The sequence below is a fragment of the Pelophylax lessonae genome (genome assembly GCF_965119305.1).
Source record: "Pelophylax lessonae genome assembly, chromosome: 5".
Lineage (NCBI taxonomy): Eukaryota > Metazoa > Chordata > Amphibia > Anura > Ranidae > Pelophylax > Pelophylax lessonae.
In genome coordinates this window covers 308,726,391-308,754,145 of record NC_138772.1, presented here as the reverse complement: position 1 = coordinate 308,754,145, position 27,755 = coordinate 308,726,391, and the positions used below count along the sequence as shown (strand labels likewise).

General features: G+C 41.3%; 1 protein-coding gene across 1 annotated transcript in view; it reads right to left on the bottom strand.

Annotated features, from left to right (window-relative positions):
- The window catches only part of LOC309556963 (cadherin-6-like), a 567,199-nt gene that overhangs the window by 152,650 nt on the left and 386,794 nt on the right, over positions 1-27,755 (bottom strand). Inside the window, exons 5-6 of the mRNA XM_082259546.1 lie at positions 17,799-17,966; positions 10,615-10,802 (exon numbers count right to left, since the gene is read on the bottom strand). Coding sequence (XP_082115672.1) covers positions 10,615-10,802; positions 17,799-17,966 — 356 coding nt within the window. The remainder of the gene's footprint in view (positions 1-10,614; positions 10,803-17,798; positions 17,967-27,755) is intronic.

The window sequence follows — 27,755 nt, the reverse complement described above, 5'->3', positions numbered from 1 at the left end:
ATATTGTAGTGCAGATGTAAAGTGTTGGTTCGGCAGAAACATTTTATATCATAACATCAAGCCAAATATTTTTTTATTCAGGTAGGTCAAAAAGGATAGTCAAAAAGGTCTGAGAAAATGTCGAACATATCTGCTTCGCAATATCACTAATTACACGTTAGAAAATGTTGACTTAGTTAAAGTTATTTTTGTAGTATTTACTTATAATGCAATGGGCTCAACCTTGTATAAAGTTGTCCATAGTGCTTATTACCCCAGCATTTCAAATTCCTAATATGTGCCTGCTTTACCATGTGCTTGTATGACAAAGAGGAAAAAGTATCCTGTTCCCTTTGTACTGCTTCCTTTGTGTGAAATCCCTGTTTTCCTGCCAGTCCCCCTTTTTTCCTATTATAAACTGACCACTGTAGGCATGAGAGCACAGTATGGTCAGTTATCTCGCTATGCTGGGAACTCAGCCTACTCTCCTACAAATTTCAGACTTGTCCTGACACCCCCCCATAGCAGGATCGTACAGTCTCTGCAGTTACACCAGGGAGAATGACAGACGGCTGTGTTTACATCAGCTGCCTGCCTACTCCCTCTCCAGCGGGAGATCGTGAGTGGCTGGCGGACATCGGAGCCACCGGTAACTCACGCGGGGATGCATGTGAACGAGCGCGGGGGGGGGCGGGAACACGCCTCTGGCGGCGCGCGGTCGCCCCCCACAGGCGGCTGAGCGAGTGACGTACCCATACGTCACTTTGCCCAGCAGCGGCTGCCTGTCGCAGTATATCTGCGGTGGATGGTCGCTAAGTGGTTAAACTGAATGGGTAGTATGACAAGGTGAAGGTTCACATGTACTTTTAATTTCACATGTATGGGGAGGTGACAAGGTCAGTTTTGTTGATTTGGTTTGTACTGACGCATTTCTGCTGTGAAATGTCTTCAACATTACAGAGCAAGTAAAGTTGAATTGAATTAACTACTACTGCCTACACCAGATGTTTTCTGGCTGTAAAGGATACCTGGTTTGATATAGAGCCTTTAAAATTTAGATCATTTTAGATGGATCACTATACAAGATAGGCTAGCCAAAAATGTGTCCATAGTTTCATCAAGCAGCAATCAAAGATATTGATAGATACTTTTGTTTCTATATAAATGATAAAGGTGGTTATTTAGAGATAATATGAATACACTGCCAGTGTGTAGTCTATATTCATACCTGAAGCACGCGTGTTTGTGTGTTGTGGCAGAGCGTTGCCCTGCCAGGGTCTAGAAAGTGATTATGTTGCCCAGTATTGTCAATCAGGCAGGTTGAGAGGCTCCAGGAGGATTGTTTTATTTGGAGGAAACTGGCTTTTCGGTTTCCTCATTGTTTTGTAAAGTCCATTTGGGGACCTGGAGCCTGGAGATTTCACAGCGATCTGGGTGGGAGGAACTCTCCAATCCTGGGACCAGAATTTAGGACTGGCCAGGACACCAATGGTTCAGGTGTGGCTTGGTCTTTTAGGAAAGACAGGGCCAAGGTTCTGGGCTACACCCCGGCAGACAGGAGGTCTGGCCCAGGAGTCAGGAGGGCTCCACGCGGGAGTCAGTGCAGCACAAGGCTGCTATCTGTGTGCATCCAGTTGGGGAGCTAACAGTCTGTAGGAGACAGACAAGGGCCTGAAGTGTATGGCCAGAGCAGCAGTGCTGCAAGAGAGAGCCAAAAGGGCTGAACGGCGTTTGTGTTGATGAGCAAAGGAATGCTGAAAACCCCTGCGAGGGAAACACTTGTTTTGTGTACTGAACTTTCTTTTAATAAACATGGACGAAGAAAGCCCTTAAAGAAGAAACAGTGAGTGGCGGTGTCCTTGAAGCTCTACCTTTGATGTGAGTCCCTACAGTGTATATGCATATATATTACAAAATTAAGCTCTGTGGGGGTGGACAGCACAGTGGCTATCACTTCCGCCTAGCAGCACTAGGGTAGTCGGTTGAAATCCCAACCACAGCACTACCTGTGTGGTATTTGCATGTGTGTGTCTGCGTGGGTTTCCTCTGGGTACTCTGGTTTCCTCTCAAACCCCAGAGCTTCACACTCCATTAAGTGACTGGTTATTCCTGCCTAACACAATGATACATTGTCACACAGTCATTGATGAGAGAGGAGGGAAGATAGAAAAAAGCACTGCCATCTGAGAAAAGAAGACAGACACATAGGGGTTGATTGATGCAGCTTTGCATGGTAGCCAATCAGCTTCTAACTTCAGATTGTTCAATTATATTATGACAAAATAAAAATGGAAGCTGATTGGTTTCTATGCAGAGCTGCAGCAGATTTTGCACTTTCCAGGTTTAGTAAATCTATCCCATAGAGCAGTGGTCCTCAACCCTGGCCTACAGGGCCCACTAACAGGCCAGATTTTAGGTATTACCTTGGTGAGATGCAGACTAGAGTACTGCAATCACTGAGCAGCAAATGATATCACCTGGGATGTATTTCAGTTATCTTGCAAATCTGGCCTGTAAGTGGGCCCTGTAGGCCAGGGTTGAGGACCACTGCCATAGAGGACAGCCAACATTGTGTGATGTGGAGTGGGATGGATTGCAATACTCGACCACGCTTCAACATGCGTCTATACCTTTTGGGCTTACTTTAGCTCTATTTTCTCAGAAAATATTTTTTGTTTCTAAATCAAATATTTTTGAGATTATGCTCATATTTTAAAACCACAAGTGTAAATTATGAGCTTTGCATGTCACAGCTCCTTAATGGCAGGGTCTATGCTTACACATGTGCTTAATCCAGCTTTGTTCATGCAAAGCAGAATGGTGCCGTAGCAGAACCCATTTAGACAAAATTATCCTTTTAACTAAAATTTAATTACTAAATAAAAATTACATAGGGCACTCTGTCTTGCATTGATACAAATGGCCAAAGCCTTTTATTAAATAAATTAACTTAACATGTGGGGATAAAACATTTTCTTAGCTTGGCCAAAGAGCCCAAACTAACCATTTAATCACCAAAAAACTTATATACTGTAGTCCAGCCAAAAAGCTCAAACTACATTACTAGAATACAAAAACCATCCCACATAAAGAAAGACCGCGACAATAAAAGGGGTGGGCGGAAGGGTCACATCTTCTCTCTTCTGCTCCCGCTGACTGACTAAAGAACAGTTATTTCTCTTTCTTTTATAGACGAACTTCAAATCTTTAGGTGGCTTCTTCTGACATTTTGGACCAATCCAAGGTAAGCAATTTATACTGACCAATTATACTAATGACTTAGTAACCAATGACTATTGATCTTTAATTGACCAATTGACTTGCTGACCTAATAACCAATAAAATTATTTTAAAACTCCATCTCACTCTCTCTTTTTTTTTTTTTTTTTAAATTAACTGTCATGCCACGTCCCCATGTATGAATGGCAGGTACATTTTATGACCTGCCCTTCATTTTTATACTCCTAAATTTGGAACTCTCTGCCAGTGAGCAGTAGAGATAAAAGGTCAGCCACAGTCTGAGCATTGCTTCCACTGCAATGGCACACAACAAACTGGCTCAGTATTCTGTTTCAGACCTGGCACTGAGAGGTGCCTGGTGGGGTTTAAAACTGTCTGTCAAATGTCCCTTTGAAAATGTCTGTCTTCACAATCCCTAAAAGATGCACAAATCCTAATCTTCCCCAAGTCACATTAATAAATGGATATAGCGTGTACATTGAAGGTATTGTTAAACGTTTGCTGCTGTTCAATAGTACCAAGCAGCACATAATGTAATATTTATCGTATTACATTATTATGTTTGAAAGCACCTGTGTTGCCTACAGTAAGCAAATTCAGTTTTTTCATTTTCTTCTACTTCTAGAAACAGGAACTCAAATTCAAGTGTTGATACTTAGGGCTGGTTCACGCCACAATGCATTTCTGCATGCACGTTTGTGATACATTCTGGTGCGTTTTTGATGCATCCCAGTTTCTAACAGCACCCATGTCTCACCCTGATGATGAGAATGCTGGTTCTAAGCTAATTGCAGTTCTTAAATGATGACTTCAACTACAAGGGAGGCAGCAAGACCAGCAGGAGACCAGGAAGAGCAGCTTTGGAGGACCACTTGTCACAACCAAAAACAGTGGGACAAAATATTTGAGGACGACAACATATAGTAAGCATATTATAGCTTTAAAACGTTATTTTAAAAATGCTGAGGATTAATGTGTTATTATTAAAAGTTACATTGAACTCCATGGGCAAACCAGGTGTTCTCTTTAAGTTACATGAACGCCTAATGTTTAATGTGGTGTGCACCACAGAATGCCACTACCAGAATTGGCAGGAGATCTCTTGGCTTATCTCTTATTGGAAACTCCTTCAGCGCCTATATCTAACAATAAAACACATGCAGTTGCAACCTAAAGCATGATACTTGTGGGGCCGCTCAAAGAAGAGACTGGAATGTATACCTGGATCCCAGAAGACAGTGTGCTGGCATATCCTAATACTAATCCAGAAAGCAGACAAATTTGTAGGAAGGATCGTCACTACTCCCAACCAGCCCCTGTAGATAAACAGTGAGGGGCAACCTCAGCCTACATGTCTTTGGTAGACCATGCCCCTGACAGGTTTTGCACCATCCACCAGGCCTTAGTCACAGGGCTACATGCAGCTCTTGCTTTGAAATGTAAAAAACTATAGGCAATTTTGAAAGCTGAACTCCATATACCCATACAGTGCTATTACCTGTGTTACTTGTCAAAGAATTTAAAAATCTCTTCTTGTCATCTGGGGACCCCTGATAGACAGTATAGCCAGGTTCCAGTTCTCACTGCAGATTGTACTGCAGTTCAACAATAAAACATGATCTTAGACTCAATCTACTCTGTGACTGAACAATGAAGTAGCAGTGGCATGGAGGATCATTTTATGCACTGCAAACTACAATTGCTAGATCAGCAGCACTGATTATTCAGTATAGCTTGCCAACTCCTAGTAGTGCCCTCGCCCACCCAATTGCAAAAGAAAATTATAAATATAATAAAAATATAGTTATTTTGATGAAACCATAATTAGATTATTAAATCAAAAAACAAACAGAGGGAGCACCATCCTAGTGCATTATCCTAAATAATAGGCTTTATTGAATAAAAGGAGTTATACTCACAAACATATGTTTTAAAAGGCTCATCAAATCCATACATCTGGAACCGTCAATGTCACATTAAAACAGATGCAATGTCCTCAATAGATGATGGCTACCACAATTTCGAGGCTTAGCCTCTTCTTCAGAGCCAACCTGGTTGGCTCTGAAGACGAGGCTAAGCCTCGAAACATGTTATCCATCATCTATCGAGGACATTGCATCTGTTTTAATGTGACATTTCTAGATGTATGGATTGAATGCCTTTTAAAACATGTTTGTGAGTATAACTCCTTTTATTCAATAAAGCCTATTATTGAGGATAATGCACTAGGCCGTGCGCCCTCTGTTTGTTTTTTGATTTAGTGTCTACAGACATCCTTAGTCTTAAAGGGCAGCAAGGCCGTGGCAATCTGGAAAACCAAGTACGAGTTCCGTAGAGCAACACTATTTGAATAGGTTGGTTGGGGGGCCCTGCCCCGGAGAGAGGTGCGTTGCATCAAAATTTGTTTTGGAGTATAACTGGATTATTCACTCTCTTTATTATCTGCCTGTAGTTTACCGTTTCTTTAAAGTATCTCTAAACTTCCCCCGACCAAGCCTTTGGGGACACACCTTGTACACTGTGTCCCTATAGGCTTGAATGGTGCATATAGAACCGGTATGTGGCTCTATTCCAGATTATGGGGCCATAGTGTGCAAACATAGCCAGCATCAGACAGATAATTCCTACATACTTTGGGGTTGATTTACTAAAGGCAAAGAGACTGTGCACCTTGCAAGTGCAATTGTTCCAGAGCTTAGTGAATGAGTACAAGCTCTGCTGAATTCCATCATCCAATCATGTGCATGCTTTTTGTATACGTTTTATTTTCCTTGTACGTGATTGGGTATTCTTTACAAAGTGAAGCTTTAACTCGTTTATAAAGCTCTGGAGCAACTGCACTTGCAGAGTGCAACTACACTTTGCAAAGTGCACAGTCTATTTGCCTTTAGTAAATCAACCCCATTGTACTAAGGGGCTCTCTCTTTCTCATCGCGGAAAGTTGGGAGGTAAGGACATGTGCATAATGTTTGTGTGTGCTCCCTGTGTTTATGTGAAATACCCCTATATCATTATGTATACATTGGTAAGGTAAGTGTAATTCATTATTTCAATGCAGTTTTATTGGTAAAAATGTTTGGTAGTAGTCGAGTGTGAAAAAAAAGCAATACTACTACTACTTCTATTGATAATAATATTAATAATGATAATCAAATAATAACCTGACATAACAAAATATATAAATTCATCTTGTTAAAATATGCACACCGCGGTGCCTGTAAAATACACTGCAGACACAAACACATATAAATCTGTGAATATAATGCAATGCCTAGTTGTCAACTGCCTTGATTTCCAGGGAGGGTCTCAGGTATTACAGATGAATCCCTCAAATTATTATTTTTCTCCCAAAACCTCTATGGTTTACTAATCAGTTATACCATAAAATCTCTTTTTTTTCTGCATGTTAAGGGAAACCTGTGAAGAGAGGGATATGAAGGCTGCCATTGCTAACCTTCCCTTCTGAAAATGCCAGCTACCTGGCTTTCATGCTGATCAAATGGTTTCTCTTGTGAGAGGTTTCCTTTAAAGTCTTGTCATCTTCTAATATACTCTTTTTAAAACCATATTTTCTGAAAAAAAAAAAAAGGTAAATCTGCTCTAGTCGATTAAATGTGCCTTTATGTGTTCTAAAGTGTTCTGTGGTGTTCCAAGGTCATACGGCGCATAGAAATTTTCGATACACAGGCTCAGCGACGATAAGTTCCAGAACATTATTAGTAGATGTTGGCAACTATGGTGTTATATTGTGGAACATGAACAAAAAAGCACACCTGCAACTATTTGACTTTGGAATATTTTGGATCTCGGCAGGGTCTTCCTGTAATTATGTGCATGAGCCCCATATAACAAAAGGCATCCCTTGTATGTCTTTTGATGTTTATACTATTTGCTCCTGCGTGTTGCAACATTTTTGCTATGCATGATCAGCTGGAATGCAACAATGTGCATTCAGTGAATTGGCGTACTTCTACTTTATGAATTGTAAGGTATGAACAGAGCCTAACAATGCACATAGACTACTCACAACAGTAAGTTCCTCTAGCGGTAATGCTAGAAACAATAAAAGAGAAAACTGGAGAGTCAAGAAGGCAAACCCATGCAACCACAGGAAGAACATACAAACTACACGCAGTGCTAAGTAACTCAGGGAATTGGAAACCAAAATAATTGTTCTGTCAAACACAATAGCCTCATACTGGCACAATATAAGTTTAGTCTTCCCAAAACTGATATTTAACTATTTAATAGATGCTGGAAACTAAAAACGTATTGTCCTGTAGCTCTTGAAAACACAGTTGGTAAGATCTCTGTGCTTAAATTCCCATGTCCATAACCCAATTTCTTATTTTAGTGGCCTTGTTTTTGTTTAGAGTCGTTTTACATTAGGCTCTGTTCACATATTGGTGTCTCAGATCGCGGGCAGAATCGCAGTGTTTCTGCCCACGATCCGGGACACCAATAAGTGAACTATCTATTAAATAGTTAAATATCAGCTTTGGGAAGACTAAACCTATCTGCTCCCCTGAGTTAGTATACTTAGCACTGTGTGTAGTTTGTACCCCGGATCTTTGCAAAAGCACCCCAAGCACAGCACGGTTTTGCTGCAATTGTTGCCAGACGAATCACCGTAAGCTCACACAAACAGAATCGCGGGATGCCTTTCGCCCCAAAAAAGTACAAGAACTTATTTTGGGCGATAGGTGTCTCGCGATTCTGTTTACGTGATTTTACCACAATTTGTCACGTTTGGGGTGCCATTGCAAGTCACGGGAATCACACGGGTGTCCCACGGTTTCCAATGATTCGGGATTGCGGGCAGAATCCGATGCTAATATGCGAACGGAGCCTAATGGAGAAAGCAACAGGAGGTGCTAAAACACACAAAGGTGGGCAGAAACTTTTAAAAACTGGCAAGTAGACAGGAGCGAAGTTGGAAATTATGGCAGAGATCTTGTTTTTGCAGTATGAAACAAAAAGGAATCCAGGGGCCTACTGAACACATTAGTCTCTACCTACAACTAAGGCTGGCCATACACGGTGCAAATTTCTTTCCTGCAACCACAGGTTCCCCCATCAACACAGATAGTGCTGACAGGGGTATCCCTCCTGCCAAGCAATTGTCTGCTCCCGATGGGGGTGGGTGGGGGAAGCCATTCCCACTTGGAGAAGACAGTGATTATCGCTAGCAGCTATAGCAGCTCCTAGTGATAATTGCAAGAGTATCTGGCAACCTGTTTGTACCCAAGTTTATAGATCGTTCGGTACATTTAGCCTGCCCATTAAAGTTTCTGCTGAATCAGCTGAGATTCGAACAAGGTATGGCCGGCCTAACATATCGATTTGGTGTGAACTGTCTCTTCAAAAAATACCTGATATTGAAGTCTCCACCTATAAACAAAGCACCGCCTTAACAAAGGCTTAACACAGTCCTGTTCTTTTGGAGACAATTAGCTTCTGCTGGAATGGATTTTCATTTCCAATGCTCCAATGTAAATTGAAAAACTATTTCCTTAAAAGGAATTTCAAGGAATTCATATCATGAATGAGTATAGGAAAAAGGGATAAACAAGCACTATATAAGCTTTAAGAGTCTGTAAATGCCCAATAAGCCCTGTTTTACACTTTGTATATGAGCAGTGGGAACAGCAAGCTTTGACAAAGCATTTTCAGAACTTTCAGCACACTTTGATAAAGCCTTGATAAAGCCTAAAGTACAATTCAGCCTCAGTTTGTAAATAATGAACACAGATCCAAATGGGAATGTTGATTGGCACTTTAAGCAAGCTGCCAGCAGGTTTTCAACAAGCTTCAAGAAGTGCTGAAACCTGCTAACAGCTTGTTTAAAGTGGCAATCAGCATTCCCATGAATGGTATTTTAAAAGCTTCAATAAAGCTTGCTGTAAGCTCTGCAAATGCTTTGTCATACTGTAGCTTGCTGTTCACATTGCCCTTAAACAAGCTGAGACCTGTGTGAATCTGGCCTAAAAGTGAAAAAATTATTAACCCACCTCTCTTTTGTATATACCATTTCAACTGGAAAAAGGGATGGGCTAATATTAGAAATGGGTGTGTGTAAGCTTAGAAGGGGGTGGTGGTAAAAGTAATGTGGTGGGGTATGCAACTATTCTGGACCGCTAATGTGTGTGTTTTTCTAGTGTTTCTCCATTTTTAGAAGTAGGTACCTAATTTATATATATTATATTATATTATATTATATTATATTATATTATATTATATTATATTATATTATATTATGTTATATTTAGGTTGATCAAATTTCCTATAAGGGATAAGTGGATTGTAAGTGAATAGAGAATTTTACCTGTCCTCTTACAATTACAAAAGACATATGCTTAGAAACATGCCTACGTTGTTGATTAGAGACAGAATTAAGAAAACCTAAAGCCTGGTAAACACCACAATTTTTTTTCGCTGGGTTGAACGAAAAAACCCTTAAAGCTCCGGTGGAAACCACTGTACTAATGAGCCAACGTTAGTACAGCGATCTCCCTTGCCTGCTCTTTTGTGTTCTGACCCCCAGCCAGAACAGGCCAGTCAGCACTCTTAGCCAATGGCTGCTGGTTTTCCAAATGGCTGGCTTCTGTTGGACCAGCTGCCTTACACACGGGCCGAATGTTGGCCAGTTTTTTTTTTTTTTGAACCGGCCATTGTCGCCTGACATTTGGCCTGTGTGTACGGGGCTTAAGGCATGTTAACCACAAAATGGTAATGGTTTACCAGTGGTTAAGCATTCAATCCAGGTCAATTCAGGTAAGAATGCAAAAGCAAAAGCAAAAACAAAAACGTATTTTACTTTAAATAGTCATGTGACCACTCCATCAGCTCTTCTTCCCCTCAGCTCCAAGGGCTGTGAGCAGAGCTAATACATCTCAGGAGCTGCTTTCAATTTTCAGGTAGGAGAGGGCTACAAGCTGTGTCTGCAAAGCCCAAAATGACCATTACATGTTTTTGAAGCCGCTGACCGCCCAGGCAGGTGGGGGGGGGGGGGTCCAAGAGGTCTGTCTATAGAGTGTACAGGACACTGTATCAGCGTACGGCACTAATATTGCAAAAAGCAGAGGATGGCTCGACAATGAAAAAAACAGAAAGTGAACAGTCTTCTCATTGTCAATATGAAGAAGGATATATAACCTGCTAAGAGCTTTTCCATGCAATTAAAAAAGAAAAAAAAAATAGACATAAAAATAAAAATGGGTACATACTGTATATAATCCATATTGTTGATAAATGGAAACAATATCTGCAAACCCTTTTTTATAGGTTTACATCTACATCTGCATAGAATTAGGAATAACAATACAAACAACTTAATTTAAGAGTATTTGAGGTAAAAACACTTTTCTAGCACCAATTTTCCCCCTTCCAAATTACCTTTTTGACAATAATGACTCCTTCCTGCGTCTTCTTGTCTGTGGTGATTTTAAACATGTCCTGTTCATCTCCATCACTGATTTTGTATTCCGTCTCCGCATTCACACCTTCATCTGCATCATTAGCTTTGATTCTGCCAATTGCAGAACCCACAGGGGAAGACTCTGGGGCCCTGAATTGATAGGTACCTAGAGATTTAAAACATAGACGCTTTTAAAAAGTGTTTTTAACGGTTCCTTCACAAAGCTTTAGAAACCACCAAGACAGACTTGTAACTAAAATATTGAAAACAGATTAAAGCCGGAGCCGTTTAATGGTGAGTATACCACTTGAAACAGACAGGGAATTAGGTTGCAATTTGACTTTTATTTATATTTTTACCATATCAATGTTTCTTCTCTCTAGCTTCACATGCCTTCAATAGGAAATAGGGAGACAAGCAGAACTCTTTGAAAGTCGCATTTAAGGATGTAACAAGGTGCATACAAAATGCTACCTAAGCGATCACTGTTCAGCACTAACCCAATATAGTCTGTGATTATAAGAAACACCCCTCCTATGCCAGACGATAGCTAAGGTGGCATTTATATAGTGATTTGATGGAAACCTTTTTATTGAGTTAACTCCAACTTCAACATTTTTTGTTTGCAACATGTATTTCACAAACAAAACGCAATTGATTTAAATGTATTAAAGGCATACCCTTTTAAGTACACAATAGGACCAGGGCATGTATGTAAAATAAAAATGTACTTAAAGTGAAGCAATGCCTTTTTTCACTTCTCAATGCATGTAAATACACTAACTCTATGGGAAATCTTGGTCAGCTTGACATGGCACTGCTCCCAAACCATAAGTGACAAGGATACCAAACTTGGGGAGCACATTAAGGGGACCCAGGACTATGACATGGTAGATTACCTAGGCAAGCTAGCTAGCCACAAAATAGGATATTTGGTAGTCCTGGGTCCCCTCTCGGTGCTCCCTAGATTTAGTGCCCCTGTCACTTATGGTTTGGGAGCAGTGCCTTACCAAGCTGACCAAGATTTCCCATAGACGACAATGTTAGACAGGGAGCAGTGCCATGTCAAGCTGACCAAGAATTCCCATAAACACCGATGATAGACAGGGAGCAATGCCATGTCAAGCTGACCAAGATTTTTCATAGATGTTAATGTTAAAAACTGGGAGTAGTGCCATGCCAAGCTGACCAAGCTGTGTGCGTACTCGTGAGTGTATGTAAAGTGAGTGTACGTAAAACGGGGTATGCCTGTATTAGTATTATTTTCATAGACACAAAGAAATGGAACACCAGAAAAAAGGCCAAATGGTCCTTCAAGTCCGCCCTTTTTTTAAATTTATACATGTTTTTGTATTTTTTGTTCACTTTTTTGTCTGAGTTCAATGTTTAGCCCACGCATGTTTGAATCCACTTACTGTTGACTGACCCACTACCTCTGCTGGAAGTCTGTTCCAACCATCAATGCTCATTCCGTAAAATAATACTTTCTATGATTAGTTTCCTCCTGCTAGTTTGAGGTCAGTCCCCGTGTTTTTCATCTTGACTACATATTATTCATTTTCATCTGTGAGAAATCAGTGAACATAAAGAGAAACTGAGGGAGGATTGATATACTAATTCAATGTACAAGTTAGGGTTTGTTAATTAAAGATGCAGTCATCTCTGCAGTATATATGATCAAAGTCCTTTTGGTCCCTATAGTTTGTCTACTGGGAGCAATAGATGAGGAGGTTTTTGTTCCCCCGTGTAATCTAGCTGTACGCAGGCTCCTGTACATAGCCCGGAAGCAATTAGCAAGATTCTAGTTATTCTCTCATGTACCCACTAGGAAACAATAGATAGAACAGGTCAATTGTATATTGATCAGAGCACAATTGACGTATCAGCACAGAAATGCCAGTCGCAAGTTTTCTTCCATCTGGCAGGCATGGTTGGATTGTCCAGGGCTAGCCCCCTCCCAATTGATCATGCACAGATTATTACAGGTGTGAGTCCCTTGTATTCTTGTGTCACCTGCACTTAAGTGACCCTTGGGGTATTTATTCATTTAGGCTTACCTCTAGTGGGATGTACAGAGAGGTATATCTGTCCTCTCATTTGGAGGTTGCTTTTGCTATTTATTCTGGAGATAGTACTACTCTAGTTGGTATACGGCCCATTGGCTATTAGTTCCACCCCCAAAAAGAGGGGCAACGCATATTCATTGTTGAATTGTTTTGTTTAAATTGTGTTTTTTTTTTTTCACTACTGTTGTTGCTTTAGTGCTATGGTGGCTTGATATTATTTTCTTATTGTCTGCGTACAATATTTCATATTTTCCAAACTGTTTAGGGGTAATATGCAACCTGGGTTATAATAATGATACATGCAGTATCAAAAATGTTGATTTTCATGCGGTATGTCTTGGGTTGTATTTGCTTGTCTTTTTTATTGAACTACTTGTATGACTTTTTGGCACAATAAACATTTTTCTGATTTAAAAAAAAAAAAAAAAGATGCAGACAATCTTCATGTGGCAAAGTAAAGGTTCACTTAAGCTGGCCATACACTAGTAAAATGCTATTCCAAATGTTTCATTTTAAGAAGGTTTGTTCAATATTTCATGGGGTCAAATCGATGTTCATTTTAAACAAGAAAATTTGAAGGGGCAGGATGGGAAATTTTTTCACGAACAATCACATTTCTAACAGTGTATGAGGTTTTCGTTTGGGAAGTATATTCATTCCAAAATCAAATCCAAAAATGTTAAAAGCAAATGGCATTTTGAAGTACTGTTGAATGACATTCAAGTCATCCAAAGTACAAAGAATTTTTGCATGAATGTTTGTACAAAGATTCATAGGAAAGTTAGTTTGAAAATCTAGGCAAGCTTTATCTGGAACACTTCCCATCCAACGACCTACCCGTATGTTGCTAGACTTTCGTTGGGTATACCAGGATGATCAACCCAGTATCGATTTTTAGAGCCGCCGGTTGACTCTCTTGTAATAAGAATCATAGCGGCTAACCAGCAGCTAATGGATTGCTATCACAAGCAGGGGTGGTGACGTCCCCCCTTCCTGCCGCCCTCTGTGGCTCTACAGGGCTCTCTCAGTTTACCAGGAGACCCGAGCAACCAGCCGGGATCGGCTTTGATCGCCTGTTCATAATAGTAACCCAGAAGCAATGACTAAGAAACTCAGAAAGCATTCAGAAACTCTGATCATGGTGCTTTGAATGCTTTTAAGTGCAGAGGAGGGATTTGGAGGTCTTATAGACCCCAGGTCTCTCCATAAAGAGGACCTGTGTGTGCGCAATTTTAAAGCGTGACTTATTTGGTATCTATTTTGTCGGTATAACTTAATCTTTTATACTTTACAAAAAATGTGGTTATGTATTGTTTTTTTTTTTTCATTAAAATTTAAAAAAAAAGTATTTTTTCCTAAAAAAATGCATTTGAAAAACTGCTGCACAAATACCACGTGACAAACAATTGCAAAGCCCACCAATTTATTTTTTAGAGCCTCTACTTTAAAAAAAATATATAATGTTTGGGGGTTCTAAGTAATATTCTTGCAAAAATGCTGATTGTTACATGTGAACAAAAAGTGCCAGAAAAGGCCCGGACTAAAAGTAGTCAAAGTCCAACTGAACCTTTATCTTTTATTAGTGTGAAGATGTCAGTCTGTCTAAATGAAAGCACGTACCAGTCTTTCTTATGTGCTAGTACTGCAGCCTATTCACAGGCTACCTAGATTTCTCTAGTTCAGCCACCCAGGCTAAAATAGAGAAATCACCCAATTCCCCAACCCATGCTAAACAACATGAATGGTGGAATCTTCAGTGCTGGCTGTTGTATTCAGACAGCCACAACACCTATGGATGTATGAATACCCAAACAATAGCTGCATCTGATTAAATGACAGTTTTCCACCAGGCTTCTTTAATTTTTCAATTGAAGGTTGTCGAACCAGGTTGTGCTCATTTTTCAAATGGATTAGCAGGACTAGACCAAAATTTGAGCTGTGTATGGCCATCAAAAAAACTTCCCTATGTGGGCAGAACACTGGAGATCTGAATGACTGCTTTCACACAAGTGTAGCAGTCCAGATCTCCAATGGTCCAATATCCCCCCCCCCCACACACACACAGTCACAAGCACTGTTCTCAATCATCATGCTTACTGTTCAGGGTCCTTCAGCCTGCTTGCACAATGGAAGTTAGCTCAGGGCTGCAGCACCAGCACATTAAAAAGTCTGACTTTATCAGTTTGGCTTTAAACTGTATGTAATTTTTGTTCGTTTTGTATAAAATATCATAGGGTTAGAGCCTCTATCTGGTTTTTATTTCCAACTTGGCCATTCATCTCTATGAAGCTTGTAGTGGTGCTTGCTCACTGGAACATGGGTAGCAGAAGGAAAATTGAATAAACACATTGTAAAATTGGGTGCAGTGGAAAGTCAAGTAGTATAAAGAGGGATGATGCTGCATCCAAGATCTGACATTTATCTATTTATCATTTATCTTACCAAAAATCCACCAAAAATCCATTCTGCTACTATTCATGGTAAAAACAGTACTTTATTTGTACCTTTTGAGTACTAGCTGAAAGACTAGAAAACACATAGATGGGTTGATTTACTAAAACTGGAGAGTGCAAAATCTGGTCCAGCTCTGCATAGACAATGATCAGTTTCCGCGTTTTACTGCCAAAGCCTAATTCAACAATCTGAAGTTAGAAGCTGATTAGCTATCATGCACAGCTGCATCAGATTTTGCACTCTCCAGTTTTAGTAAATCAATGTGACAGACTTTTTTTTCTTGCTGAAATGTTTTTTGATTTGACAAATGATAGATCATACATAGAAAATTGCAACAAGGTAGTTCTTCATGCAAAAGTCAACAAGGTAGTTCTTCATGCAAAAGTCAACTTACAGCAAACATAAACACAGATATTGATTCAATACAACCCGTTAAGCCTGGCACACAATTCAGTTTTCTTTTGTGCAACCCAGCTGATTGCATGAAAAAAAAACTGTCAGCTCCGGTACTAACCATCCGACATTAGCACAGTAATCTTCCCCGCTAAGCTGTTGTATTCTGACAGGGGGACGTCCCCCTGCCAGAACACTCCAATTAATGCTCTCTGCCATTGGCTGAGAGCTCTGGTCGTGAGTTGGTCGGCTGCTGGTTTTCCAGCATGCTCACCCCACAGAAGCTAGCCAAACGGCTTTTGTCAGACAGACCGATATACACACGGGCCAAATGTCGGACATTTTTATTTGAAGTGGCAAATGTCTCCCGACATTCGGCTATGTGTACCCAGCTTTAGTGTTATGCAATAAAACAAATATTTAGAGCCAAACGGCTAAGTCCCCGTTCACACTGGGGCGACCTGTGAGGCGACCTGGTCGCCTCACAGGTCGCCGTAGGTCGCCTTCCATAGGGAAGCTGCGGACCCGTTCTAATAGGAGCGACACAAGTCGCTCCGACTTAGAAAAAGGGTCCGGAGCTTCTTTGGGGCGACCCGGAGCGACCGTCATAGACTTCAATGTTATGAAGTCCGTGGCGGCCGCTCCGAGGTCACGGCGCGCTGCTCGCACCGCGACCTCGGAGGTCGCCCGGGAAGTCGGATCGCCCCAGTGTGAACGGGGCCTAAGTCACAGTTAAAAAAAACATAGATGAGTTATCATTAAGACCTCAAAGGCCCAGTCTGCAGATCAATTGTGAATATAATGTAAGGCCTATACGAAATGCAGTCATTGACCAACATTGATGTAGAAATCTAGATATGATAAACTACTAGAGAAAAGCATGTGAAGGCTACCGTGTGAGACAAATGTCCTAGGAGACATTTGGTGAAAGTAAGCTCAGCATTGGAGGGACTACCTGTCAGCATTCATTCATTTCAATGGCCAGAATATATTAATATCTGGCCAATGAAATCAATGAACACCAACGCTTGATACACCCAAATGCATCTAAACGCTTTGAAAAATGCAATTTTAGGCATGTGTTTAATTTTGCTTTTCTCCCACCAAAAGAAAGGCATTCAGAAGAGCAGAGAATGCGTGTGGCCTAAGAGGGGATTTCTCCTTAGTTTGGAAGTGAAAGGAGGCCTTCCCTATTGAAATAGGCCTTCAAAAAAAAAAACAAGAACGTTTTTCTATTCAAAACATTTGGCTTTTGATATAATTTAAAAAATGCGGACAGAAGAACATATTTACGCAGTAAAGTAGTACAACTACAGTAGCAACCAATCAGATTTTTCCTTGCATCACTAATATGCAGCAACCAAAATGACAAATTACTGCTGATCAGTAGATTAATGTAATCTGTACATGCTTTGCCCTAAAAACAAACTTCTGGCATCATACAAAGCAATAGACTTTGAAGTGATACACTCTTATCGGTAGAAAAATTCTGTAAACCATTCTGTAACAGTTATTACAGTACATGAAAAGACAACGTATAGCAAGTGTAACAGCATGGCCTATTTCTAGATAGCAAATATTTCCTTGCCGATAATCCCAAACGTCTGATTGGGTTACACTGAAAAATGTTCTTTTGTGCGTTTTAGTAAACACTACCGAGGTAATGGACAGCCTAGGGCAGTGCAGAGGACATTTGAAATATTGACTCCATTTTTATTCCATAATGCAATTACACCGGTCATGTCCGGCTTTTTTCTTTCCCAAGTTTTGTTTATAGTACCGCTATCTGACAAACAACAGTGGGAGTTAAAGACAGATGCTGCACTGTGATGAACTCCAAGCATAAAACAAGTTAAGGCTTTAGAGATTTGAAATGCATGGCGAAGAAAATGCGTAAAGATATATTCATTTCAGACATGATTACATTTCATGGTTAAGGGAATCAGAAATAGTTTCTCTAAGGAATAAGTGTTAGGAGCTCATGAACAGACTCTGCGCAACACCAAACAAAGACATATCCATTATATTGATATAAAGAATATACGGAATTGGAAATATCCCGGTAAAGCTGGAAGGCTGGAAAATCTGCTAGCAAAATAAATCAAAATGCTCTACAAAGCAACGTTTAATGCGGTTTTTCATCCCCGTAGGTTCGGAAATGGGAAGAAACTGTTTTCTCTTGCTTTTTGATTTTATTTTGATGTAATCTAAAACAGTTCACAAGAAAATAAACAATGAACGGTGCTTACTCTGGGGGAAACGTGGAGGGTTGTCATTGACATCTGACAAGGTGATATTTACAGTCGTCGTCCCAAACAAGCCTCCCATTTGTCCCCCCATGTCTTTGGCCTGGATCACCACTTGATACTGCTCTCTGTTTTCTCGGTCCATTTTTGGCAACGCTGTTTTGATGACACCTGCAATAAAAGAAATAACAATTTTGAAATGGGAAAAATGCATCCTTGGAGCAAAAAACGTGACAGCGCGAACAAGCACTGGGTTCCAGGGGATTCATAAACATTTACCGAAGTCAAAGCCACCTGCTTCTAGATATGTATTTACAGCTTGCCTAAGTGATAATAAAGTTACAGAAAGGCTCTTATTATAAGATCCAGCTTTCCTCCTTGGGTATTCTTTATACTTATTTTGCAATGAAGTATTGATTTTTTTTAGTGTAAAGCTTGCTAAGGGGTTCCTAACAATACCGCAGGCTGAAACTCTGCGAGGTGCTGTTCCTATCTAAAACAGGCATATAAGTGTCATTTTTAAAAGTTAAAAATGTTTCTTTGACATAAACTTACTTTATGGTAACAGAGCTGATCTAAACCAGATAAGCAAAAAAAGTCTGTGGTCTAAAATGGTTCTGTCATTCAGAGTGATATATTGAAAGGAGTGGCACAAACATATTTTTCAGGGGGCCGGCTTCTAAATGGCATGTTACCCGTACTTCTATTTCTTGCCTGTAATTGCCGATTTCAGCAAATTTCTGGTTTCAAATCAGGAGCTGTTCAAATCACTAAATTTATGGAGTTGGTCGGATAGCTGGAGTTTCAAAGGGTCAATAAACACAAATGTGATATTTTAGTTATAGGAAAAGCCTGGTTTACTGAGTACTCATGAATTATTATATGTCAAAATATGTCTATTCGCCAGGAAGTTTTGGGTGTTCTTTGTAAGTTCCAGCACCTCCTGTTACAGTCCCGAAAATATAAAATAGATGAAAAACTCTAGCTACGACAATGGTAACTTCTCCTAACAGACACAGCAGGTGTGTAGACCCAGGAACTCAAAGAGATCTCATCAACAGATTTGCTGAGAGATATATGAGGCTGTCAGGGAGTTTAAAGTGATTGTAAAGTCTCATTTTTTAAATAACAAACATGTTTTTCTTACCTACTCTGTGCAGTTGGTTTTGCACAGAGCAGCCTGGATCCTCCTCTTTTTGGGTCCCCCGTGGCTATCTCCTGGTCCCTCCCTCCTGTCGCGTGCCCCCACAGCAAGTAGCTTACTATGGGGGCACCCAAGCCGAGCTGCAGTTCCTTGTATCCATTCAGACACGGAGCTGCCATTAGGCCCCACCCTTCTCTCTCCTGATTGGCTAACTAACTTTGATTGACAGGCACGAGAGTCGATGGCGCCATGGCTGTGTCCCAGGACGGAGAGTCCCAGAAGGCCGAGGGACTTGTTGACATCGCTGGACAGAGAAGGACCTTAGATAAGTATTAGGGAGTGCTGAGGGGGCTACTACACCCAGAAGGTTTTTTTTTTATCCTAATGCAAAGAATGCATTAAGATAAAAAAAAAAAAAGAAAAAAAGCAACAGCAGTCATGCACCTACAGTATATATACTGTTCTACCTGTTCTAGAGCTCCCCGGGACCCCTATACCCAGGGTTGTCTAATATGTCAATACCACATTACCAAAGGAAATCTGTTAAGTGGCATATGCAAGCCTGCCATGCCATTGGTTATGAAAGAAGAGCCTGGGGAAGGTTGGAAGGGGGTCAGCAATAAACTTGGCCTATGGCGACTAGAAAAATGGCACTGGTGTGTGTCTGCATTTTATTCCACTAATTATGGCATGTAAAGATTTAGTTTAAGGGCTTGTTCAATGCATTCCTAATGCACGTACAGCAAAAAGCAATGTATTCCAATGAGCTTAGTTCACACCATTGTGTTGCATTAAAAAAAAAAAGCAAGCATTTTTTCACAATTCTATGTGCATGAGCACATATGAATGCAATGCAATTAGTGTGACTCTGGGAAAGAATGCAAATGAGAGTGAAAAAAAAAAGCTTGTAAAAATGCATTGTAACACACAATAAAAAGCACAACACAATGTGATGCAACCCATTTTAAAAAGCACATGCCACAAATGTAAATTTGCTTGCATTAAAACAAAAGAGAGCACAAAGATTGCGGTGTGAACAGGCACAAAGTGATTTTTTTATTGTTTATTTTTCATTTGTCATTCATGTACCTGGAATTACTTATATGCTATGAAAACCTACATTTTGGGTAGCAGGGGTTCAATCATTTAGCATTTTTAAATTCTTTCTGTTATCTGTGCCTAACACTGTTAGACAGAAATACTTGGTCATGTTCATGACTCTGTTTAGTTTTCAGTTTTGAGATACCATACTAAAAGCCCTTAGGTTTAGAATCTTTAACCTATGGCTGGATTTCTACAGCTCACAAGATGTGAGGATTTTTCCATTCCTAAAAGGATGTAAAAAAAAAAAATATATATATATATATATATATTTGCTGACATTCCTTACATATGTCTTATCATTTTTTTTAAAATGTTACACCCACTCACTTCATAGTTAGGCAGCCCTTATCTTAAGTTTATTACTTTTTATCATAGATGTGGAAAGACTGTTGCTTTACCAACTTCTTATGCTAGGATTATCAACCCTTATCATTCCTTAAGGTATAGAATCATTAATTAAACTTTAACACTTGTTATCAAAAAAATTCAGCATTTCGTCGTTTATCATTACTAGCAGAAATGACCCGGTCATATTATAGTAAGAAATGGTATTTGAAGGAAGTCAAAGAGAACCTGTCATGGCTGGGCTTATGTATGAATTTGAATATTTACTTAAATTTAAATTTAATTTAAAAGTCAGCAGTTACAAATACGATAGCTGTTTTAATAAAAGGGCATGTACATGTCCAGGGATTCAGTGCTGTCCTCACCCGGGCCGATTCATTACCAGTCTTTGGGTCCCTGGCATGTTTACTAAGGGGAGCCAACTGTGGTTGGTTCACAGCTGGCTTTCCATTATTACATGATTTGTGAATTTCTTCCAGATCTGTGCAGAAATACAATGTGAAACTTTGCCTTTGTGGAACTTCCTGTACTAAAGACCGGTCACTACCTATCTCTCTTCTTGTGCAGGAGACTCAACTTGAACCTGGGACCTCTGATGTGTCTGGCAATGACCCTGCTTGCTGAACCACCTGGAATCCTGGCCAGATCCCTGGACATTTCCTTGAATGATCCTGTCTTGAACCTTGAACTCTGCTCCTCTCATGAACTTCCTGATTTAAGCCATGTCTCTGCACTTTCTGTTTGCCAGATTATTGTGCTCTTTCCAACCAATATCTTGCTTTTGTTTCTCCCTCTGCTGTCCATATCTTCGCTACAATTCATTACTGACTACGTGCCTGCTTAATCCCAACCTGCAACTATTCATTACCGAACATTGGCTTGTTCCTTGACTACACTGCATGATCCCTACCTGCTATATCTGCTACAGGACTCCGGCTTGGTCACCTCCTGGTGGGGCAATCCTGAGGACTTGACCTGGTACTAACACGCAGCAAAGCCCATTTCCACCATCAGGGGCAAATGAAAGCACCAGGGCTTTTTTTTCTCATAAAATAGGTGCCGGAACTCAACCACAACCCACCAAAAATTCCCTCTCCCCCACACACACCCTCTAACCGCTCTAAATGGTGTAGTCAAGGAGTTCTGAGTTGGGGGGGGGGGGGTGTAGTGCAGAGTTCAGGGGTGCGCTACATACATTGCACAGAGTTCAGGGGTGCTCTGCATACAGAGTGCAGAGTTCAGGTGTGCACTTCACCTTCTTCCATGGCTGTTTACCTCTACATCCCCTATACACATCTCACTTTCACCCCTCTTCAGCTCTGACCTCTGCATGCAACCCCCCTTTCACTGCCCATTCTTCTTCCTCCCTCTTTAGAAGCTCCACCATCTTCCACATGTCTTACTTGTGTTGCTGTATTAAGCTGGATCACCCAGCCAGTTCTATTACCTCCTCACACACTGTAGGTGACTCTGCCTCTCTCACTTGCAGGGAGATCATCTAGCTGGGGTTTTGGAATCCACACTGCATCCCAGGTCCCTTCATATCCCATTTTCCCATCCTGCACTCAGTGGGGGCTGCTCAGGAGATCAGATCTGTGGGAGCCGTTGGGAGACAAGCTGTCTCTGATAAACACAGAAGCTGGACGGATTTATTTACAAGTGATAGTGGTGAGCAGGGAGCATAGGGCCTGAGCCAGAGGTGGTGGAACCGAGTTCTACCAAGTTCCAGCTGAAAAAAAACCCTGGGAAGCACAGTAAACACAGTTCACTATGCTTCAGTTATGCTGCTGTGATGGAAGGGCTTGGGGCACAGAGTGGGATCAGAGCAGCAGGAAGGTGAGGTGATTGCTGATCAAAGTGGCGGGGGGGGGGCAGATACTGGAGCCAATCCCCCTGTGTCTCCCTCTGCAGCAGCAAAGAATCAACTGGAGGGAGCAGAGCAGAGGAGAAACTGGCTGAACTGCAAGTTGAGCCACAGGGGGATCAGTTCCAGGGAATGTCCCCACCACTCTGATCACCCTCCTCCTGTTTGTTAGGTCCCTGTACAGAAGGGCCAACTGTACTGCCTTATCAACGGCCCTGGATGTATGCCCTCTGCAATTCCCAACCATGCTTCAAAACTTCCTTGCGCTCGCCCACCACCCTGCTATATTTTCTTCTACTCCAGAAAATCCTGAGAAATTACACAGCGCTATGTGGGCGTCCTGGTTTTGGACAGTGGTGCTTAAATTGTTTGCTATTAGTGAACATAATCTATAAAATGTATTGGTTCATTTTAACCACTTGCCGGCCGCCTACCGCATATACTGCGGCAGGCTGCCTCGGCTGTAGTGTGGATACGTCGGTTCGCAGAAACGTTCCTGGGGCAAGCGCGTGGTGCTGTCGGCGCGTGCCCACCCCCACTAGGCAGCGGGGATGCCGATCCATGGGGCTGGCGGCCGCGATTGCTGCCAGGCACCCGCGATCGCTCCTCCCTGAGAGAGAATGACGGTCAGCTGCTGTAACACAGCAGGCCATTGTTCTCTCTGAAATGATCACAGAACACCTGTGATCTTTCTATATAGGATCACAGGTCTCTGTGTTGATTTCACAAGTTCCTCCCCCATACAGTTACAAAACACTCCCCTAGGCTCACACTTAACACTTTGATCACCCCTGGGTTAACCCCTTCCCTGCCAGTGCCATTATTACAGTAACAGTGCATATTTTTAGCAGTTTTAACTGTAGTAATGTCATTGGTCTTTCCAAAAGTGTCAAAAATGTCAGTTGGGGGTCCAATCTATCCGCCACAATGTCACAGTCCACTAAAAATCGCAGATTGCTGCCATTACTAGTAAAAAAAAAAAAAAGTAAATAAAAATTACATAAATATTTCCCCTAGGTTGTAGACGCGATAACTTTTGCGCAAACCAATCAAAATACGCTTGTTGTGATTTTTTTTTTACCAATCATATGTAGCAGCATACAAATTGGCCTAAAAAGATGAAAAGATTAGATTTCGTTTTTGCGGAATGTTATATAGCAGAAAGTAAAAAAAAAATTTTTTTTTTCCCAGGATTGTTGCTCTTTTTTTGTTCATAGTGCAATAAAATCAAATACCACCAAAAGAAAGCTCTATTTGTGGGAAAAAAAGAACATCAATTTTATTTAGGTACAGTGTCGCCCGACCACGCAATTGTCCGTTTAAATAACGCAGTGCCGAATCGCAAAAAAATGGCCTGGTCATTAAGGGGCCGAATCCTTATGGTCCAGAACTGGTTAACCTCCATCCAGCATATCAAACAGCACATCACAGAATAAACCCATGATAATAAAAACTGTACGTACTTTGCAGCCATCAATAGATATAAAATAAAAGTCTGCCATATAGCAATCAACAGTAGCACAGTAAGGACAATAGGGACCTGAGAACAGAGCAAAGCAATAAAGACAGGAAACGATGAGAACAATGAGGCTAACATTTTAACCTATGGTTCTCCCCTTGGAATAACAGTAAAGGTACATGAAAGAAGCACCAGCCTCCAATAACACCTAGCTCATTCTTATACCTCAACCATAACCACCCATTCAAGTTACTAACTGAAAATATATATTTTCTCTACAGACAGCCACTCAAAAGGTTACAGACACATTTAAAAATTTACAGACACATCACTTTAACCATTTTATAGTGCCCATACTGTCTTATTTTCCGTAGGATAAGAAACATTTTGTGATGTTGCGTACTTAAAGTGGCATTAAACCCCAAAACCAAAATATATTATATTGCAGTTTACCAATTCTTAGCTGTAGCTGCATTAGTATTCTTTTTTAGACTTTTTTTTTTTCACCTGGTGATCTGACCAGTAAATCCTTTATTTTCAACACCCTTTTAACAGACCAAGCTGTCCAGCAAAGGCGGCCATTGGAGGGATGAAACAAATCATTTTACACTGAAAAGAGTGCTCACAATGATCAGCCTTTAATCATTTAGTTAAACTGTTTATCCTAAAAAGAAAAAAAAACTTCTGCTGCACCCGCTTATAAAGAGTTAGATGTAGCTCAGCTTTATTTATTAGTTAAGTCCATATAAATTTGCTACTCTAACGCTATTATCTCCCCAGACTGATAATGCTGCCATTCAATGGTGCCTCCATTGCTCCTTCAGTAGAGTGAAGACACCCTTAAGTGGGGTACACACTAGGGATAGACCGATATGGTTTTTTCAGGGCCTATACCGAAATTTTGGTCACAACATATCGGTACCGGCCGATATGGGCCGATATTTTGTACATTTAGAGTTTTGAAAAATAAAGACAATTTTTGACACAAATCTGGTACTGAACATGTTAATTTTTGATTAATGATTAATGGCTGGCTGGCTGGCACCCTGTGGTGGGTGTCTGGCTGGCACCCTGTGGTGGGGGGCTGGCTGTCTGGCACCCTGTGGTGGGGGGCTGGCTGTCTGGCACCCTGTGGTGGGTGGCTGGCTGGCTGGCTGGGACCCTGTGGTAGGTGGGTGGCTGGCTTGTACAGTGCCTGTGGCTGACTGGTACAGGGCCTGTGGGTGGCTGGCTGTCTGGCACCCTGTCTGTGGGTGGATTGCTCTCTGGCACCCTGTGGTGGGTGGCTGGCACCCAGTGGTGGGTGGGTGGCTGGCACAGGGGCTGTGGGTGGCTGGCTGGTACAGAGCCTGTGGATGGGTGGCTGGGTGGTACAGTGCCTGTGGCTGGCAGGTACAGGGCCTGTGGGTGGCTGGCTGGTACAGGGCCTGTGAGTGGCTGGCTGGCTCGCTGGTACAGTGCCTGTGGCTGGCTGGTACAGGGCCTGTGGATGTGGGTGGCTGGCACCGGGCACACTCCCGCGAGACTAGTCCCGACTCCAGATGAGGCTGTCCAAGGTGAGGGAGGCAGGCTAAAAAGGCAGAATGACATCACAAAAATATCGGCGATATCGGTCAGTTCGGGTGCCGATACCGAATTCAGACGAGGCTGTCCAAGGCGAGGGAGGCAGGCTAAGAAGCCAGAATGACGTCACAAAAATTTTGGCAATATCGGCCAGTTCCGGGGCCGATATATCAGGGAAAGTGCATATTGGCCCCCGATATATCAGCCTTGCTGATATTCGGTCTATCCCTAGTACACACTATAAGAAAATTGGGCGAATGATAATTTGATTTTCCTCATTTCACAGCAAATCGGAACCGAGGGAGGAATTAATGTACTAAAATTCTCGTTCTGCTTTTTTCTTTTTTTATTGTTTCTGATCATGCGCAGTCTTTTGTTTTTGATCCTATTCATACAAAAATCGTACAAAAACAGTACACATTTAATTCGGAAGGTCGGAATCGGCTGTCGAAAATTGTTTTCCCACTATCTGAAATGTTCACCCGGTTTTCTTATAGTTTGTATGGGCCTTTAGGCATGGGTGCAGGAAAGAAATTTGCACAATTCCCCCATCAACACAGACAGTGCTGACAGGAGAGTCGGTCCTCCCAAGCAATTGTCTGCTCCCGGCTGGGGGGGAAGCTGTCCCTGCCAGGAGAAGACAGTGATTATTACTAGCAGTTATAGCACCCACTAGCAATATTTGCAAGAGAATCCGGCAGGCTGGTTGTACCCAAGTTGATCGTTCAATTAACCTGGTAAATTCAGCCTGCCCATTAACAGTTCAAATATTGGCCGGTTCCTGCTAAACCGGCTGAGATTCAAACCATATATGGCCGACCTTAGACAGAAAGTGTGGTACTGGCCAGATCACCAGGTGAAAATAAAAGATAAAAAAAAAAATTATGAATGCAGCCAACACATTTAAAGTGATACTACAATAAATGCTAACTGTTTTTGGTTTAAAAAAAATAAATACATTTTGTACTTACCTGCTCTGTGCAATAATTCTGCACAAACATGCCCCTTACCTCCTCCTCTGGCAGTCCTCCGCCTGTGCTGTCTCCTTCTTTCTCCTCCAGGTGCCTCCTTAGCAAGCCGGGAGCTAAGGAGGCACTCGTGTGTGTGCTGTGTGCATCTATAGACACACACAGAGCTAAGTCCCGGCTACGTCCTCATAGGAGTTTGCCTAACAGCAACATAAGCTTATGGCTCCTGCTGCTCTTGATTTCTCCTGTGAGGGGAGCAGTGTTGCAGCGGAGACAGTGCTGACGTGGTTACATGGTAAGTATTTGGGGATGGGCAGGGTAGGACCAAAATAGTGGGGAGTTTTTTACTCTAATGCAGAGAATGCATTAAGTTGAAATACCTTCAGAATTCAGAACTACTATTAAAATGTGTAAGTTACTATAAAAAAATGTTTTGGGGTTTCAAAGTGTGCTCACTCCAGGGGTGGCAGAAGCAATATTCTTGGCCATATAGGCATCAAATCATGGAGGGCTTGTCCACAGCAATAGCATGTACTACCCCGTGCCCATTGGGGGTAAACAGCACATTGGTGGCAAACAGCACATTGTTGGTAAACAGCACATTGGACTGCAACAGATATTTTTTACATTTATTTTAAATTTTTTAATTTTTTTTTTAGACCTTTATTAAATTGTAAAAAAATAATAATTTTTACTGGCAGCAGCACAGCACCATTGTAGGTTGCATTGCACCATACTGCGCATAAAAAAAAAAAAAAAAGGATGGTGTGCCGATATGAACTGACATAATATTGAACAAGGAGTTTTGCCTTGTCTATGTGTTGGGCAATGGGCCATGAATGAAGCATTACATATGGAGAGTATTTGGAAGGCCACTAAAAACACATTTTCAAGCTTGCATTAGACTAAGAAGGTGTTATAAACCCTGCAGGTTGGCTTATATTATAATGCAGGAAAAAAAAAATTCAATCAATTTTAACGGACTTTTACATTTTTTTATAGACTTTGGATTATCTTAATTGACCCCTTTTTTATGGACTATCTATAAATTTCTGGGCAGCTAGCAAGGCCAGATGTTTTTCTTCAGTTTCTGGGCAGCTGTCAATGAGTCTCTCTTTTTCCTTCCCTTATGGAGATTGGTGATGAGCCAACCAATGGTGGTGGCAGGGACTGGGAGTTATTTCTGCTGCTGCATGTAGCTGGTCTCACCTCTGCATGAAATATTCACCATGGAAAGGTCTATGCATTGCGAACCATAGCAGAATATAAACTCTGAGCGCCTGATTGTAATAACAAGTAACTAAATGCAAAACATTGTATTGGATTTGACCACAGAGTTACCACTGTCATGTTTTTATTGTTGTCTATTTCCCTGTGGGATTGATTTACTTACTCAAAGGGCCCGGTTACTGTGCAAATCACATGCCAACCAGTGCTGTACGATTTGAGCCTGTTCATTTTGAATGGGTTCAAATCCCCCCACCTCTCTCTCTCTCTCTCTCTTTCCTTCTCT